Source organism: Neodiprion pinetum, chromosome 4 (genome assembly GCF_021155775.2).
Source record: "Neodiprion pinetum isolate iyNeoPine1 chromosome 4, iyNeoPine1.2, whole genome shotgun sequence".
NCBI classification, from domain to species: Eukaryota; Metazoa; Arthropoda; class Insecta; order Hymenoptera; family Diprionidae; genus Neodiprion; species Neodiprion pinetum.
In genome coordinates, this window is record NC_060235.2 from 19541273 (window position 1) to 19556422 (window position 15150).

The 15150-nt window shown below is 37.3% G+C and overlaps 2 protein-coding genes across 3 annotated transcripts in view; one reads left to right on the forward strand and one right to left on the reverse strand.

Moving 5' to 3' along the window:
* Window positions 1-15150, forward strand: part of LOC124216988 (elongation factor-like GTPase 1) — a 104896-nt gene that overhangs the window by 14817 nt on the left and 74929 nt on the right. The window lies entirely within an intron of this gene.
* Window positions 1-15150, reverse strand: part of dsx-c73A (doublesex cognate 73A) — a 41316-nt gene that overhangs the window by 6569 nt on the left and 19597 nt on the right. For both annotated transcript variants that reach the window (XM_046622193.2, XM_069135427.1), the window contains exon 3: window positions 6972-7229. In XM_046622193.2, the coding sequence (XP_046478149.1) occupies window positions 6972-7229 (258 nt within the window). The remainder of the gene's footprint in view (window positions 1-6971; window positions 7230-15150) is intronic.

The following is a 15150-nucleotide window of genomic DNA, read 5'->3' on the forward strand; positions in this document are numbered from 1 at the left end:
GAAGAGATAATGTATGAAAGTGAATTTAAAAAAAAAAATAAAAATCGCAGAATGTACAGTTTGATGCATATTTCCATTACATCCCAGGAGGAAAGATGAGGAGTCAAAATTATTTTTCATCGAAAACAATTCGTCCGCAAGTTCATTTTTTGCCTGCATCTAGATACCTAGGAAATGTGGCGTCGGGAAATAACAAGCGTTAATGACATCGTGTCGTCGAACGGTTTGCATAATAATGCCAAATGGACAAGGATTAATTTAAAACGATATTCCATCCCTCCCCTCCTCCCGTTGGCTCAGGGGACTCAAGAGTTTTACCGTTAACTTGACCGTAAACCTTCCAACTTTCTGGTTTTACGCCCGTTGACAACAATCACTCGAGACTGTAATTCCACCGACTAACAATATATATATATATATATATATATATATATATATATATATATATACACACAGACAGTCAACAACCGAAATTAATCAACCGACTAATTCCAGACTTTGAATCGTTCGGATTGTTCTTGTTGGTCGTGTTATTATCATTATTTTTAGCTCTTCGTCATCCGTTATCAGGTCGTTGAACAAAAAGTTGCTGGGTTTTTTTATTGGCAGTAAAGGAAAAGATGCAAGAAATTCTGTATTAGACAACTTGACACTTAGAATTGAAGAGAAACAAAATCTTCTTCTTTTTTTTTTTTTATTGATGTAGTAAACACCGACGCTATTATGGCAATTCTCGTTTTGTCAATTGGAATCTTATACGTTTGTATCATCTTCAGACTTTAGATGATTGTTTAATTTGCACATGACTGCGATGCACTGCAGATGTGAATATTTGAATAATATTATTCACTCGTAGTGTATTCTGAAAATTATGCCTGAAAAAACTTGGATTTTAATATCGGTGAAATCCTGGAATATTCAAGGAATTTGAAATATCAAAGGCGAAGTAGTTCTCAGGAAATATTGTTGACTTGAAGTATTAATATTAGAGTATACAATGTTATAGTATTCGTTTAGTCGCAAAAAAGATCTTTTCTTTTTATTTGAAAAGAGCAATGGAATGTTTACATAAAAGGGAAAAAAAATAACGGTTCGCGTAACAAAATGAGTTTCGTTTTGCATTTTTCTCATTCGACCTACGTTTTTCCAGCTGCACTGAGAGAAATTTCTAATTCCTCTTACCGCTCAGTCCTTAACTATTTTCATTTTTTACCACAATAGAAAAATATAGTTCCAGGTAGAAAATGAAAATTAGTTTTCTAGCTGTTACCGGAAAGTCTAGTATCCGTTATAGCGCAAAATAGTAACCTGTACCTCGTTTATCGTAATCCCAACAATATTGAAACAGTTTTGTTTAACGATACCTGTTTGAATGAATTTTTCTAGTTACTAAAACAAACGAAATTTTTCTCAGTGTGGAAAGTAAAAACAGAAAGAAAAAAGTTATCCAAAGAGTACTTTAAACAAGATATTTGACTGATTAAAATGCCTCTCAATGCTTACAAATATTCCGTAAAATCATTGCATTATTATCTGCTAAAGGTTGATGGAGAAAAAAAAAATCTTTTCTCGAGAATTTTATTTCTTATCTTCAGATCGATACAATAGTTTCCTTTTCTCAATTCTGCGGTATTGAAACTCATCTAGCGATATCGATGAAGTATTTTTGCTGCTACTGCAGTTAAGAGTTACGGAAGTGCAACTATCTCGGTAATTCTTTGATTCGATGTTGTCACACCGGATGAAAGTGAATGCACGCACGCGAGTTTCTTGCTTGTATACTTACTTACTTACTTGTATACTTGTTTCCGCTTCTTTAACCTGTATCGCATTTTTAATGCCAATTTATAGTACGGGATAAAGATTTTGATATATGTGTGTCGTATTAAACGTGTATATAATATATATATACAAGTGCATCTGTGTATCTTGCTAAATTATCGCGGATGAAAGAGCTTGAGAAATTCTCTGCCGAGTTACGGTAATTTTTTTTTTTTTATTCCGACTCGCTCTTTGAAAGATTTTGTTTTTTTTTTCTAATACATATTTTTGCCGATTTCTGTGAGAGTCGAATTACACAAACTGTGCAATTACGTTGTTACGTATTTATATACCCAATCAGCTTATTTAATGTGATGGAAATTTTCCTAAATCTGGATCTGAAATCTTCTGCTTCGGTAATGTAAAAATGAAGAAGAATTTTAGAACGCTTTTCGTAACCATTATATGTGACCATTTCACGGTTCTTCGCATAGCGTATCCGTAAAAAAATCTGATGAAATTACAGATCTTAAATCTCAAAGGACTTTTCGTGGGCAGTCTTGTGTAATGAAGTTTTTTTTCTTCTTCTGTTCCGATTCCTCCAGAATGGAAATTTACAAACGATTTTAATTACTTGTCGTACGGATATTGAAGTGATTCTTAATTAACCCCGCGATTGGAATATTTTAATATAACGGCGTTCGGAAACTTGGCCTATATTTTTTTAATACGAATTATAATTTAATCAACGGTATAGTACAGTAATGTTGGTATAATTGGGTGAACTATGAATGACAAAAAAAAGTGTGCTCTACATCAATGCCAATTATGTACTACTTTAATTCTCTAACAAGTACTGCTAGATTATTATTTCCATGATGCTCGAAAAAAATATGAAGAATCTTCTGACACACGCGTGTTGAAGAGCCCCGAATGAAATTTGATTCTCGCATTTTTTCTTGACCAGACATTTTTCTCATACCATTTCATATTTTGTGTTTCTTATTCACTTTCCGACCAGCTAGATTTGGAAATTCAATATTTAATCAAGTTTTCACATCTTTTTGTTCCCTTAGACCTTAGAAAGTCGTTCCTAAGCCAGGTTACCACTTTGAGGGAGCACAGGGGGTTAAAAAAAAAGTTCAAAACTGGTAACTAAGTACATGAACGAGCCTTTAAAAGGTCGACTTCGGTCCGCAATTTTAAACAAAAGGCACAGAAAATTCTGATTTGGATTTTGATCCCAGTTTCTGGCTAATCCAATGTAAAAAAATGCCTACATCATTTTTGAACGACAATTTCGTTATTTGCACTGTTATATCCATTATAAGTACCCGCTCAGGATTACTTTGAAAAATTTCGCAGATAAGCTGGAAAAGTGTGTTTTTTTTTTCCCTCCATGTTATTCAAACGAAAAATGTCACATACTTCGAGGCAGACTTGAGCTAAAAATTTAATACTCCGATAGGATATCTTGTACGGTAAATAATAATGTTCTTTCTTCGTTCAGTGTGGCAAAAAAAAAAAAAAAAACATATGAGGGCTTCTAGGGTAAAAAAATGAAGCCACACAAATTAATTTTTTTATACCGGAACCTCGACCGAATTTGTTGGCTTCATTTTTTTTACCCTATAACCTCGATCCGTGCCACTCTGGGGATTTTTTGGCGTTATTGTCACACATATTGGAAGACTCTCTAATTTTTTCAGCAAAAGAAAGGGTCCTTTTTGAATAAAAAAAATAATTTCTTCCTTTTTTGGTAAAAAATCAGCGTTACCGGAACGTAAAATTTTTTTCAAAAGTTCCTCTCGAAAGCTAACAAAAAACTACAACTTTCATGTAGAGTCATTTTTTTTTCACTTACTTCCAAGTTTCCGAGATATATTCATTTGAAAAAAACGGCAATTTCTCAAATAATGAATTAAGAAATCTGAAAAAATTCACATAGAGTACCTTTTAGTAGTACTTTGATGTAACCAATTATGGGACAGATCTGAGATGGTCGAAAAAAAAGTGGCCGAGTTGACGGAGAATCCCTCATATGTCCCTAATTTAAAATAGCCCGGTGACAAGTGGGCGGTATTCCACATTTTGATCAAATGGCCATATACACGCGATGTAAAATTTTCTCGAACGGCGTGTCTACGATAGATACGCACGCGTTTCCGCTATTTGTTTGTAGTTGCCTTTCATCCGTAAGCTCGCGGTCTCTGCGGAAAAACCGGTTCCTAGATACTCATCTCACATTTTACCCCACAAATCGCAGGCGTTCAACTATACGGTGAACGCGTTGCGGCCCGCAGCAGGGGGAGGTCCTGAATACATCCTATCCAGGAATCGTCTAGGCATTCTATACCTATATCTGTGCGGGTAGTTAGTCGAGTGAAGGTAATCAGGAGGCGGAGGTAATTGCAGGAGAGAGAGAGAGAGAGAGAGAAAGAGAGCGGGGTGAAAAAATCGTTCACCAATGACAAAAGAACAAAAAACCGACCAACACCGTCTATAATGTTCGTGATAATCCCGCGTCCGGTAATTTTCTATTTGCCTCTGAAGCAGTCCCGATGATATGCACCAGATATTGTCCTAATGCTCTGGCTCTCTGGCTCGTGACCGGCAAAGTTCTTTTTTGGTTGCAGAGATTTTTAGAAACAGGCTCATGGCCCGTATCCGCTTGCTCCACATCCCTAGATATCTGATTTACGATCCTGCCGGGATATGTTATAGCGGAATTTAGAAATCTTTCATCGTTTTATCTTATCTCGATTTACTTGGCTGATTTTGCGCTGTTTCCAATGGTTTTGTCAACCTATTTTTGGTTTTTCTTTCTCGGTTTATATCGTTTTCATTTTATGGACGGACGGAATTTCTTCCGCGTTTTATTACAGGGTATAAATTTTTGGACAAAAATTATTGTAAATAGCTAAATGAATTGCGTGAACTGAATCAAGCAATTGAAAAAATGTAAACCAGTGTTAACGATTTATATGTGTGGTTCGTTTTACAAATATTTAATTATTTTTCATACTAAACGATCTATGTTCTACTTCAATTTTTCTCGATTATACATTAGAATTATATTATAAAGTATTTTCTTGAAGTCAATTAGCTGAGAGTATGGTTGATACTTGGGCGTTTATTTACAGGATGTCTAGAGTGCGAAAATATTTCTGATAGCTGAAGTGCGATTGAATTTTTGTATAACTGGAATTGAAGAATGCATAGAAACGGTCACAGAATTGAATTTCGTGGACGGTTATCGGATTTATCCCACTTTCTATGTTGAATAACAAATTTTTTTATGGTATTGACAGAGAAGTTGAATAAAAAAATTTACGAAAAATCATCCGCAACGAGGAAAGAAAAACGTTAGTTTTTTAATATCATTTAGTAACTTTAAAAAATATTTACTGCTGTAAACTGATATTTACCGCAAACAATGCAACGCCAATAACTACGTGGACAAAATTTTCACAGAAGTGAAGATTATTTCGAATAATTTTTGGTTTATTTTTTTCAAACTGAAAGTTTTCTACTTAAAATCAATGTAGGTAAAAACTCGTCGTCAGTCGCTCTCGTTGGTTGTAGTTCAGAATATTTACCACCAAGTTGCGGCGTTACAAACTTTCGTAACAGCCATAGAAACTTACGTCGTGCTTTGCAATGAAAATCAGCTTTTCTGCTTTTCACCGAAAAAGATCCTCAGAAGGCTTGGGTTGAAAATAATTCAATTTAGTTTCGAATACATGTAACTTGCGTGAAAATTATTTAATTAAATCTACGGCAGAAGTTTGAAACGTTACAACTTTGTCTCGAAAAACAGTCCGAACAACAAAGTTAGGATCAAAAAACAAACGGAGTGACAATATAGTACAAGAGATCAAGTACAACTGAAAATTACGTAGCCAGGTGAAAGATCGATTTTCATCTAAAAACCGACTGTCACTTGAAACATTTTTCAGAGATTGAAATAAAAGTGATCCCATTGACTTGATAAAGCATACGCTATGAGGTACGCTAATATGAAATAGCGAAATCTGTGACAAGCAATTTTGACTTTGAGAGAAAAGCAATCAAAGCAACGCCATGCACCGAGAGAAATTTCTGGCTACAGTTTTACTGTGTACAGTCAATTATTTGCAAAAATAAAAATCAAAATAAATAAACAAATAGAGGTTTGGTTTAATATTAATACTGGAACGAATTGACGTTAAGGTCTTACTGAAGTGAAACTCCGTATTAAAGGAGTGATCTAGTGTCAAGACTGTTTTTTAAAAATTTTTTTAATTTTTTTTTTAATGACAGACCATTAAAATAAAATTTTTCATAATTTTCACATCATATTACATTTTTTGGAGATGAAATAGTGAATATAAGTATACTGTCCGATAGGAACGTATGTAAAAAAAAAAGTGTAGACATGATATCTCATGAAGCAGTCGATCGATTCTGTTCAAAGTTTTACAGCATCTTTATTACACTTTTACCTATCGCTTGAACTAGGATAATCATGATTCCTTGGTAGTTTTTGTTTTACGAGCTAAACAAATGGAAACAAATGCAAAGTTCAATTTTTTTTTTTTGGCATATTATCCTAGTTCACGCGATAAATAAAGGTGTAATAAAGATGCTGTACAAATTTGAGCAGAATCGATCTACTGCTTCTTGAGATATCATGTCTACACTTTTTTACTTACGTCCCTATCGCACAGTATGGATTAGGTTATATCCAACATTTGGTCTTTAAAAATTGTACAAAGTTTGTTTAAACGTCAATAAATATGTAATGTAAAAATTATAAGAAATTTTATTTCAATGGTTTGTCTTAAAAATGTAACCAAAGAACCTTTAAAAAAAATAGCCCTCAAACTAAACGTCCCCCCTTAAACTAAACCTTAAAACTATAATCAGACTAAATAAATTACTCGTACGACAGTTTTCTTTCAAATCCAACGATAAAACGAATGAAAATTAACTCAATTCGTCGTCTCGTTACCGATCGAAAGCCAAAGCTCTAATAAGCCTTCCAAGTCTCTGGGTAATAGTTGTTTGTTTCTCATTGTTGTGTTTTTTTTTTTTTTTTTCCAAAAATATACATCGCACAAACGTTTCATCCGACACGGAGCGATACGACTCGCGGTAGAAAACCATAGGTGAGGTTCGTCGTAAGGCTACATACTGCCGATCCGATATGAAGTTGAATAAGCACTGACCTTGGTGCGAGGGTCGGTGACCAGTTCCGTGGTGTGGTGGTCGTCGCTGTCGAGCGAAGCGCTGCAAGGATCTCTGTAGCGTCCAGGGCAGGCGCAGAGAGGCTGAGTAAAGTTTAGCCGCACGTATACCGCGTTGCAAACTTGCTGCACAGCGCACTCGGGCAACAGATATATGTGCTGATTGTGGGGATAGTAGTGATACTTCGTAGGCTTTGCCAGTGCCGCCGCACTAGCTCCTTCCGGGAGTCTCACGCCGGTCTGAAATCAAACCAATTAATTCTATCTCGTGCAAACAGCGCGATTTTATCGGGTGGAAACTGAGAAAAATTTTATTTCCTACGGTAACTAGAAAAATTCATTCAAACAGGTATCGTTAAAAAAAAAACTGCTTGAACGTTGTTGGGATTGCGAAAAACGAGGTTACGCGCAACCATTTTGCGCTATTGTCGATCATTTTTTGATAATCGCAAGGCAAAATCAGTTTGTGAGGTTTACTCTGCTTCTTTTAGTTAAATGAGGCTTTAACGTCAATTTATTGTTGCGCAACCATTAAATTTTCGCAAGAGTTACTGGAAAATATGGCAACGGTGATCGTAATGAGAAAGAATAGTAAGGGATACTGGACTTTCCGATAACAGCTACCTAGAAGTATATTTTCCGATTGTGGTAAAAAATGAAAATAGTTTAGGACTGAACGGTAACCGGAACTGAAAATTTCTCTCATTGTATGAGACTCCGAAAGTATAATATGCGCGTTAAAATCGACCTCGAGCTTCACTTGAGGTGAAGATGATAAGACGCTAAAAATCTCATCAGCACAGGAATCTAATATGTTCTGAGGAAGTCGAATCATTAGTCAAGATTGAAATCCTGCACGAACGTTCATCCACCGCATTTATTCTATCCGTGCACTTTATGGAAAAAAGACCCGAGAACCGAGGAATTGTTGAAGAATTTGTTCAACAAGTGTAATTCACTTTTGTTTCAATACATGGAATAACCAAAGCTAAACAATAAATTTTTTTTTTTTTCTTCCTGTAACGGTTAAAGTCCAACACGAAGTACCGATGAAATTGAGTTCGTAGGGCAATTCTTAAGAGTAGCTAACACTGTCAAAACTTTAACTGTTAGCAGTTCGTTGACAAAAGAAAAAAAAAAAATTTGATTTCTAAATTATTTGGAAATAATTATTGGAATTGGCAACTTAAATTTCATATTTAAATACAGACATCTAATTAGTTTCCACACTATACGTGTTAACTGACTTTGAAGTAATTTTAAATCTATAGTTGAATACTTTTAAATCCGGGGACGTGAACCGTGCGAAATTTTCTTTAGCCTCGGGAAATCATTAAAAATAATTGAGACCTTCTGAAAAAATCACACGAGATCATTTGGAGTCTATTGAATCGACCCGCATGAAATATTGACAACTCTTGCGTTGTGATGTGAAATTTTTTAAATACTTCCACATGACGATCGTCGATCAACTTTGATCCAACGCACGTAGCGTGAAATCGTATGAACTCTCCAAAAGGCGGATCGATCATTTTGAAAGCCAAAAATTCTGAAATGGCATCCTCGAAATGCCATTCGAATTGTTACGTTACACATATAGCAAAGTCCCGAAATTTAGCGTACCGCGCGAAAATTCCCACCCTGATGATTTTCCAGAGGTTCACACGGAATGCGTTGGAAAGGATTCGCTCGGTTGAATTCGTGTCAAATTGTGCCGGTCCAATGACGCGTGTCCGAGGAATTTCATCGGGCATGATTGAGGCGTGCAAAAATGTGCAGAATGCAGCCCGTTCAACTTGCTCGATCTACGGTGGTGACGGCCAAGCTGCTGCTTTGTGCGTCAATTTTTGTACCGCGCTTTGAGAGTATGGCTCTTTCATATCACGCATCATCATCATCATCATCATCATAAACATCACGCAACCGCGGGCTGCTTCTCATTGTCCACGACACGACACGCAGGGCACTGTCGTACAAGGTACATTGCTTGCCGGTCCCTCTCCTTCTTCTTCTTCTCCTTCTTCTTCTTCTTCTTCTGCTTCGTCTTCGTCTTGTTCCTCTTCCTCTCCTCCTTCGGGTCCGACTCTCCTATTCTCCGGCCCGTCTGTCCTCCATCTCCCATTTTTCCTGCGGTTCGTTTTTGTCCTCGAGGTTTTTCACCCACCTTTTTGCATACCGCGATGCGACTGCTTGGGCGTAATAAGAAGTGGAGCATGTCGAAAGGCCACACGCGCGCTTGACCGCCGCACGTTCATTTCGGTGTGTGAGTATGCATTGTGTATCTACCCTCTCTGTGTTAACAAGTTTCACAAATCTATTAACCGGCATTTCGTGGCTTGAACCTCAATTTATCGCCTCTTAGCCTCTCCGCTGTATTAACACTCGTCCTTTTTTATTCTTTTTCTTTCCTACCGCATCGACTTTGCCCGTCGCGCTGTTTTCTTTCGCAACACCTGATGCGTAGGAGATACACACACTCGGTAGGTATCATCCCCGTACGTTCTCCAAAACCATGGCAATCGCCGGAACTTGACGCTCCAACAGACTCCCTTTTCCACCTGAGAATCGCAGTCGCGAAATGTGTTTTTGCTCCAACCACGTTTACGGCTAATCGGAAATGGTTGCTCGACGTTTGGTCTGTAATTTCGCTATCATAAAGTCGCCTTAACAACACGATTCTTCTCCAGTCGTTACGACAATTCCTTGGTGTTGCAGCTGCCCCGCCGTCAGTCCGTGACGAGATAAAACTTTATTGGTAAGTTTCTATAAGAAAAAACGGAATCCGTAGATCATTCAAAGGTTCTTTATACACAGCATTCACTACTCGATGGTCATCCGATAAGGAAACTGGAATTTTAGCAGTGTTTTTTTGTTGTTTCTTTATCCCCCCTTGCTATTCACTTCAGTGAATGCGCATTAGACGGTGCATAATTGCTTTCGCTTGGTTCGGGTTCATTACAATATTCCGTATGCATCGAGGAAGCACCGCGGCGATTGACCCATATGAGGAATCGACCCAGATATGAGAAGAAGCGGTGTTCGGCATTCTCTTGTTGTAGTTTCACTATTTACCTCGATTAAAAGCATATGCGGATATATGATCGTGAAGTGATAGGAAAGGATGCTCGATGGAGAATGACAAAAAAGCTTTCAAGAAGAAAGAGAACATTATTAATAAAAGTTATACACCTTATATCCTATCGCGAGAGTAATGCGGTTCTTATGTTCATGTAAGTAAGGAATATAGGCAGCAGTGACCGGATGACCGTGATTCTTAATCGATCTTACATCCTACCGTAGGCGCAATTGAGCGAGCATGAATCAATTATATCGCTTGTATGGCTTGTGCATAAATATGGAGAAAATGTCTAAATTATGATTTTAAAGTAGGTACCCACGTTTATCGAAAGGTGCGGAGAAACGACGATCAAAGAGCAATAAAAATTTTATCCTTTCCGCATTACCGACCATCACGAACCACCTTCTGTCCCGCTGAACTTTAACCATCCTCGATAAAAATTTGACGGCGTTGACTAGAGGCTATTATATCGTCCTACGTACATTCTTAAAAGAAATTCTAACCGAGTAAAGCCAACCGACTTCCTGATGCGATAAATTTACATCCGTCGATGACAATCGAACTCATTAAATTGTGTCAATGAGAGGAATACGTTCGGTTATACGGACGTCTGCTAACTGAAAAAATGGCATACTAAACTTGACATGTGACGTAGTGACAAAGGGTATGAGAATCAGACATGTCGTACAGTATATCACAGTAAAGGTAGTGAGTATTGTGTTACAGAATCGGAACAACGATCATATTGCCACGTATCATCCATTAATTACTATATTATATAGCGTGTGGAAATTTTTATTGCTCTTTCGACACCATTTTCCTCCGTCTTCCTCAATGTCTCGATATCCGAATGTTTGTCTCGCGTTTCAATTTTCGTTCTCCAAAGATACTTTTCTTACCGTTTTCTATCATCGGGTACAGTCAATAGTCACGGTCAGTGGACAGTGTTGCACTTGACAGTTCGCCATTTTACGGAACTTAGATTTTACTTTGGGAAAAGGGAAGTCAACGAACGCATTAAATAGCATAAGCGTAGCATGATTCACGCTAGAAGAATCAGATCAAACCGAAACTGTGCAGTTTCGTTAATCTTGACGATTGCTGTGATTCAGAATCCTTGACGGAATTCCTTCGCTTTTTGAACGACGCTTCTTTACGCTTCGTGCTAATTCAATGAGTCCGCAACGGTCAGGCAAAACGATCCTTTTATTGAAAAATCCGCATTTCGCGTGATGTAAAAACCTGAAGGAGATGTTCAGTTCCTGGTTCGTGATGGAAGACCCGTTCGTAAGGACACAGTACAACGATCGACACTGGCTGTCGTTGTATTTAATTTCGGTACGACGGTAAAGCCTGCAGGCTGTGGCATTGCACGCGGAAACCGATGCAGAACCGCACGTTGAAGTCGCGAGCCTCGAAGCAACGTCTCGATAAATGAACCGTGACTCTTCACTCGAGTGCCTTGCTCGGTCATTTTTATCATGAGTCCGTAAATGACGACGAGGATGAAGAAAGACGAAGATGAGGGGCAACGAGTAAAAGAGCTTCCTGTTGAAAAACCCCGGCCGCGGATCCCGACGATAATAACATTTCCAGTCTCTGGGATTGTGAAGGAGTGCGAGGGAATGAAAAGGGGGCAATTTCGCTATCCGGAAAATTATATCTTCCTTAGTAAATCCCGAATACAACATCGAAGTAACACAGAAACGGCTCTTGTCTCGTCGTTTCGCTCACCTTGCTCGAACAAAACGGCGGACCGTTTTCGATCTACGAAAACTTGCCGTCGAATCATTCGCGAGAAAATTCGACCACAAACCGACGGTTCCTTTTCCTCTTTCTCTCGCCTTCGTGGGCAGATCGCGTCCTCTGAGCTCCATCGATTGCTCTCGTGACATTCGCACGGCGGCTCATATCCGGAGTAACGTGATAATTGGCATCGCGTTACGGCGTCGTCTGATACGTGTTGTTACACCGTTCGGTATGCGAGATCAGTCCAAGTGGCTCGTTTGTATTAATCAACTGCTATCGCTGCAGGGCTTGTATTACGACGAAATTAGCTGGGCGCAAATTACAAGATATAATAGAACCTTGACACCGCCAATTGCTGTTGGGATTGAAAGGGTGGCAAAAAGCGCTTGGACGTCGAAATTTTCAAAATTCAGACCGACACGTTACACAGAATGACAACGAAGATCGAAATGTTTTTCCCTTCTTTTTTTTCTAATGAATGGAATCGAACTTCAACCGTGCGGAATTTCGACTAATATGTTACAAAATCTGTACAAGTCACCTCGAGTCACAAAAAAAATTCAAACGAATTCAAAAGCTGATAGTGAAATGTATCTACTTACATCGATATGGTTTTTTTTTTATTTATTTTTTTTTTTTTTAACCATAAACTCTGGTACATTTCATTAAAAATTTTGAAACTCTTGCGTCCGAATTATTTTATACAGATTCTACCTGATTGTCATAAATTGGTATTGAACATATCCTTGACTCTCTTGCGTGGACATTGGATTCGATCACCTCTTTATTGGAACCACTTTCCACTAACATGTGACTAGACGTTCTTTATGAACTAAGTTACAAAACATACTTTCCACCGTGAAGTATGAGAGACCGAGTCACGATGGACCCCTTGAGCCGTTAATAATTTTTTGTGACTTACGAGCACCGGTCGCAAGTTATTGTTATCCATCATGAACAAATCCATCATTGTTTGTCATACTTAAAAAAAAAGTTTCCAGCCCCCCCCCCCCCAATCTTACAACATTTTTGATTTTGTTTTTTAAATAACTCTGCATCCTTTAATTCTATCTGTAATGAATGAATCATTGATTATATATCAATATTTATGGCAAAAAAAAAAATTATATTCTGGAGCAAATGGCCTTTATCTAAAATATAATTTTTTAAAAATCTTCCAACAAATTATTTTTTATCCTACAAGAATTTTACGTACTTTAATTGGACTCTTATTAAGCAAACTTCTGATAATATCTCAATATTAGAATTTTTTTTTTTTCAACGTTTCTTTATGGCATTCATCGTGCCCCGGTCCCCTCTACATACACGACTTACGGTTCGCTTTAAATGGAGAATGTCGAACGAATTACGTTGTTTGCTTTCAAAATGTACGTAACGGACTCACTGATGATGAAATTACTAAATCAGAGTAACGACGAGCGGTGATAAAATCGTCTTGACAATAATGATAATATTGAGAATGTTCATTTAGCGAAGCCAAAATACGGAATCTGAAATCGTAAATACCGTATTTCCTGTCTACCTTAACTGATTCAAATGAGGCGTGAGTTAAATCCAATTCATTTATGTCAACCGGTGAATTTTTTTGTAGCTAAATCGATTCACTTCAATCTTCTCTGAATGGGTCAAAGCGCTAATTGGGTTAGTTGAGTACTCGATCGAGTTGGATAATTGTTACATTGAATCTATAAACAGCCTCGGTTAGAAATTTGTAGAACGTACAATCACGTCAAGAAAGATTATAACGAAACGATAACGATAATAGTAATAATGCATTTCTTGCCAAATTATAAGTTAATCATCTTTAAATAATGGATTTTGTTTAAAAATAAAATTCCGTTCTTCGTTGGATTTGAACCAACGGTATGTATTTTTGAAAATGAAGAAATGTTTGAATAATTTTCCTCTCTGAATTACCGTGACTATTTTAATGATTTTCAACTTGATTAGCTTTAGTCATGATTTTGAAGCAATGTTTTGATACATTTCTGACCTGACGTATCCCTTAAAAAAAACTTTGATAAAAACTCGCTTCGATTCGCAGATCTCACGATGAAATGCTAATTGTACACAGTCTGCAAACAAATTAGAGCAGACAATGACTCATGCGTATGATTATTTACACTTCTATAAATCTTCAATTCGGTTGAATAAATTAAATAAGGTAACTTAGGGTACGATAAACGGTTTCTGTATCTTTATCGAGAGAGCGAAAGTACGAAATTTTCCATAACTGAACAGGCAAACTAAACTCTTAAAGATTCCTGAACCGCAGAAGTCCTCGTGAGAAATTCACCGAATGAATCGATATAAACCTTATCGCACGTACAATATACATGCAAATGTCTGTAATATAGATCACAATGCAGGTAATAGAAAAAAAAATGGTATGCAAAAGGCAGTGGAAAATCCGTTATTTCTCTCGTCCAAAAGCAGCAGCAGCAGCAACAGCATCGTCATCATCAGCTATCTGCGGTTGATCGTGGTTATATATACGAAGCCGATTTACCGCTAACAAAAGCTGCGCAAGCTTTATGCCTAGGAGGTGATCCTCTTCTCTCGAACTGGATTTGTTGCCGGTTGGTTACGCGGCTTGTGCATTATTATATGCTGCCGCTGTTCCAACTTCACGGTATTCCGTTAATGATATTAGACCAATTCATGCCATCGTAAGCCTGCAAACGAGAAGCTTAGCAGAATATAACCTTGAGGTCGAATTTTCCTAAACACCAGACAGATTCTCTCGTGTAGCAAATAGTATAGAGACTAAAGTAGAGACGATAATCGGCAGGTATTAATTAAACCGCGTTTGCCAACCAGGATCTGACCCGTAGGTATCGTTCATCGTCACGTCATCATTTTTCGAACTATCAAACGTAGGCACTCTGAAATATTTCACCGTTTTTCCATCTGCCATCGTTACTCGTTTTTTTAAATTTTTTCTCCATTTCCTTATTTTTTCAAGAGTGTAATTATCATTTAACAGACAGTTTTTTTATTAAGTCATCAAGATTCAATTTTGCCTTTTTATTTTAGTCAAAATTGTTCTGTCACACTGAGAAAAGTTTCATTTGTTACTAGAAATATTCGGTAAAACAGGTATCCTTAAAAAAAACAACTGTTTGAATATTGTTGGAAGTGGGAAAAACGAGGTACGCGTAACCATTTTGCGCTATTGTCAAACTTTTTTTGGTAATCGAAATGCAAAATCACTTTGTTCGGTTTACTCTACTTTTTTACTTAAATTAGTCTTTAACATCAGTTTACTGTTGCACAAGCATTAAATTTTCGCAACAGTCACAAGAAAATATA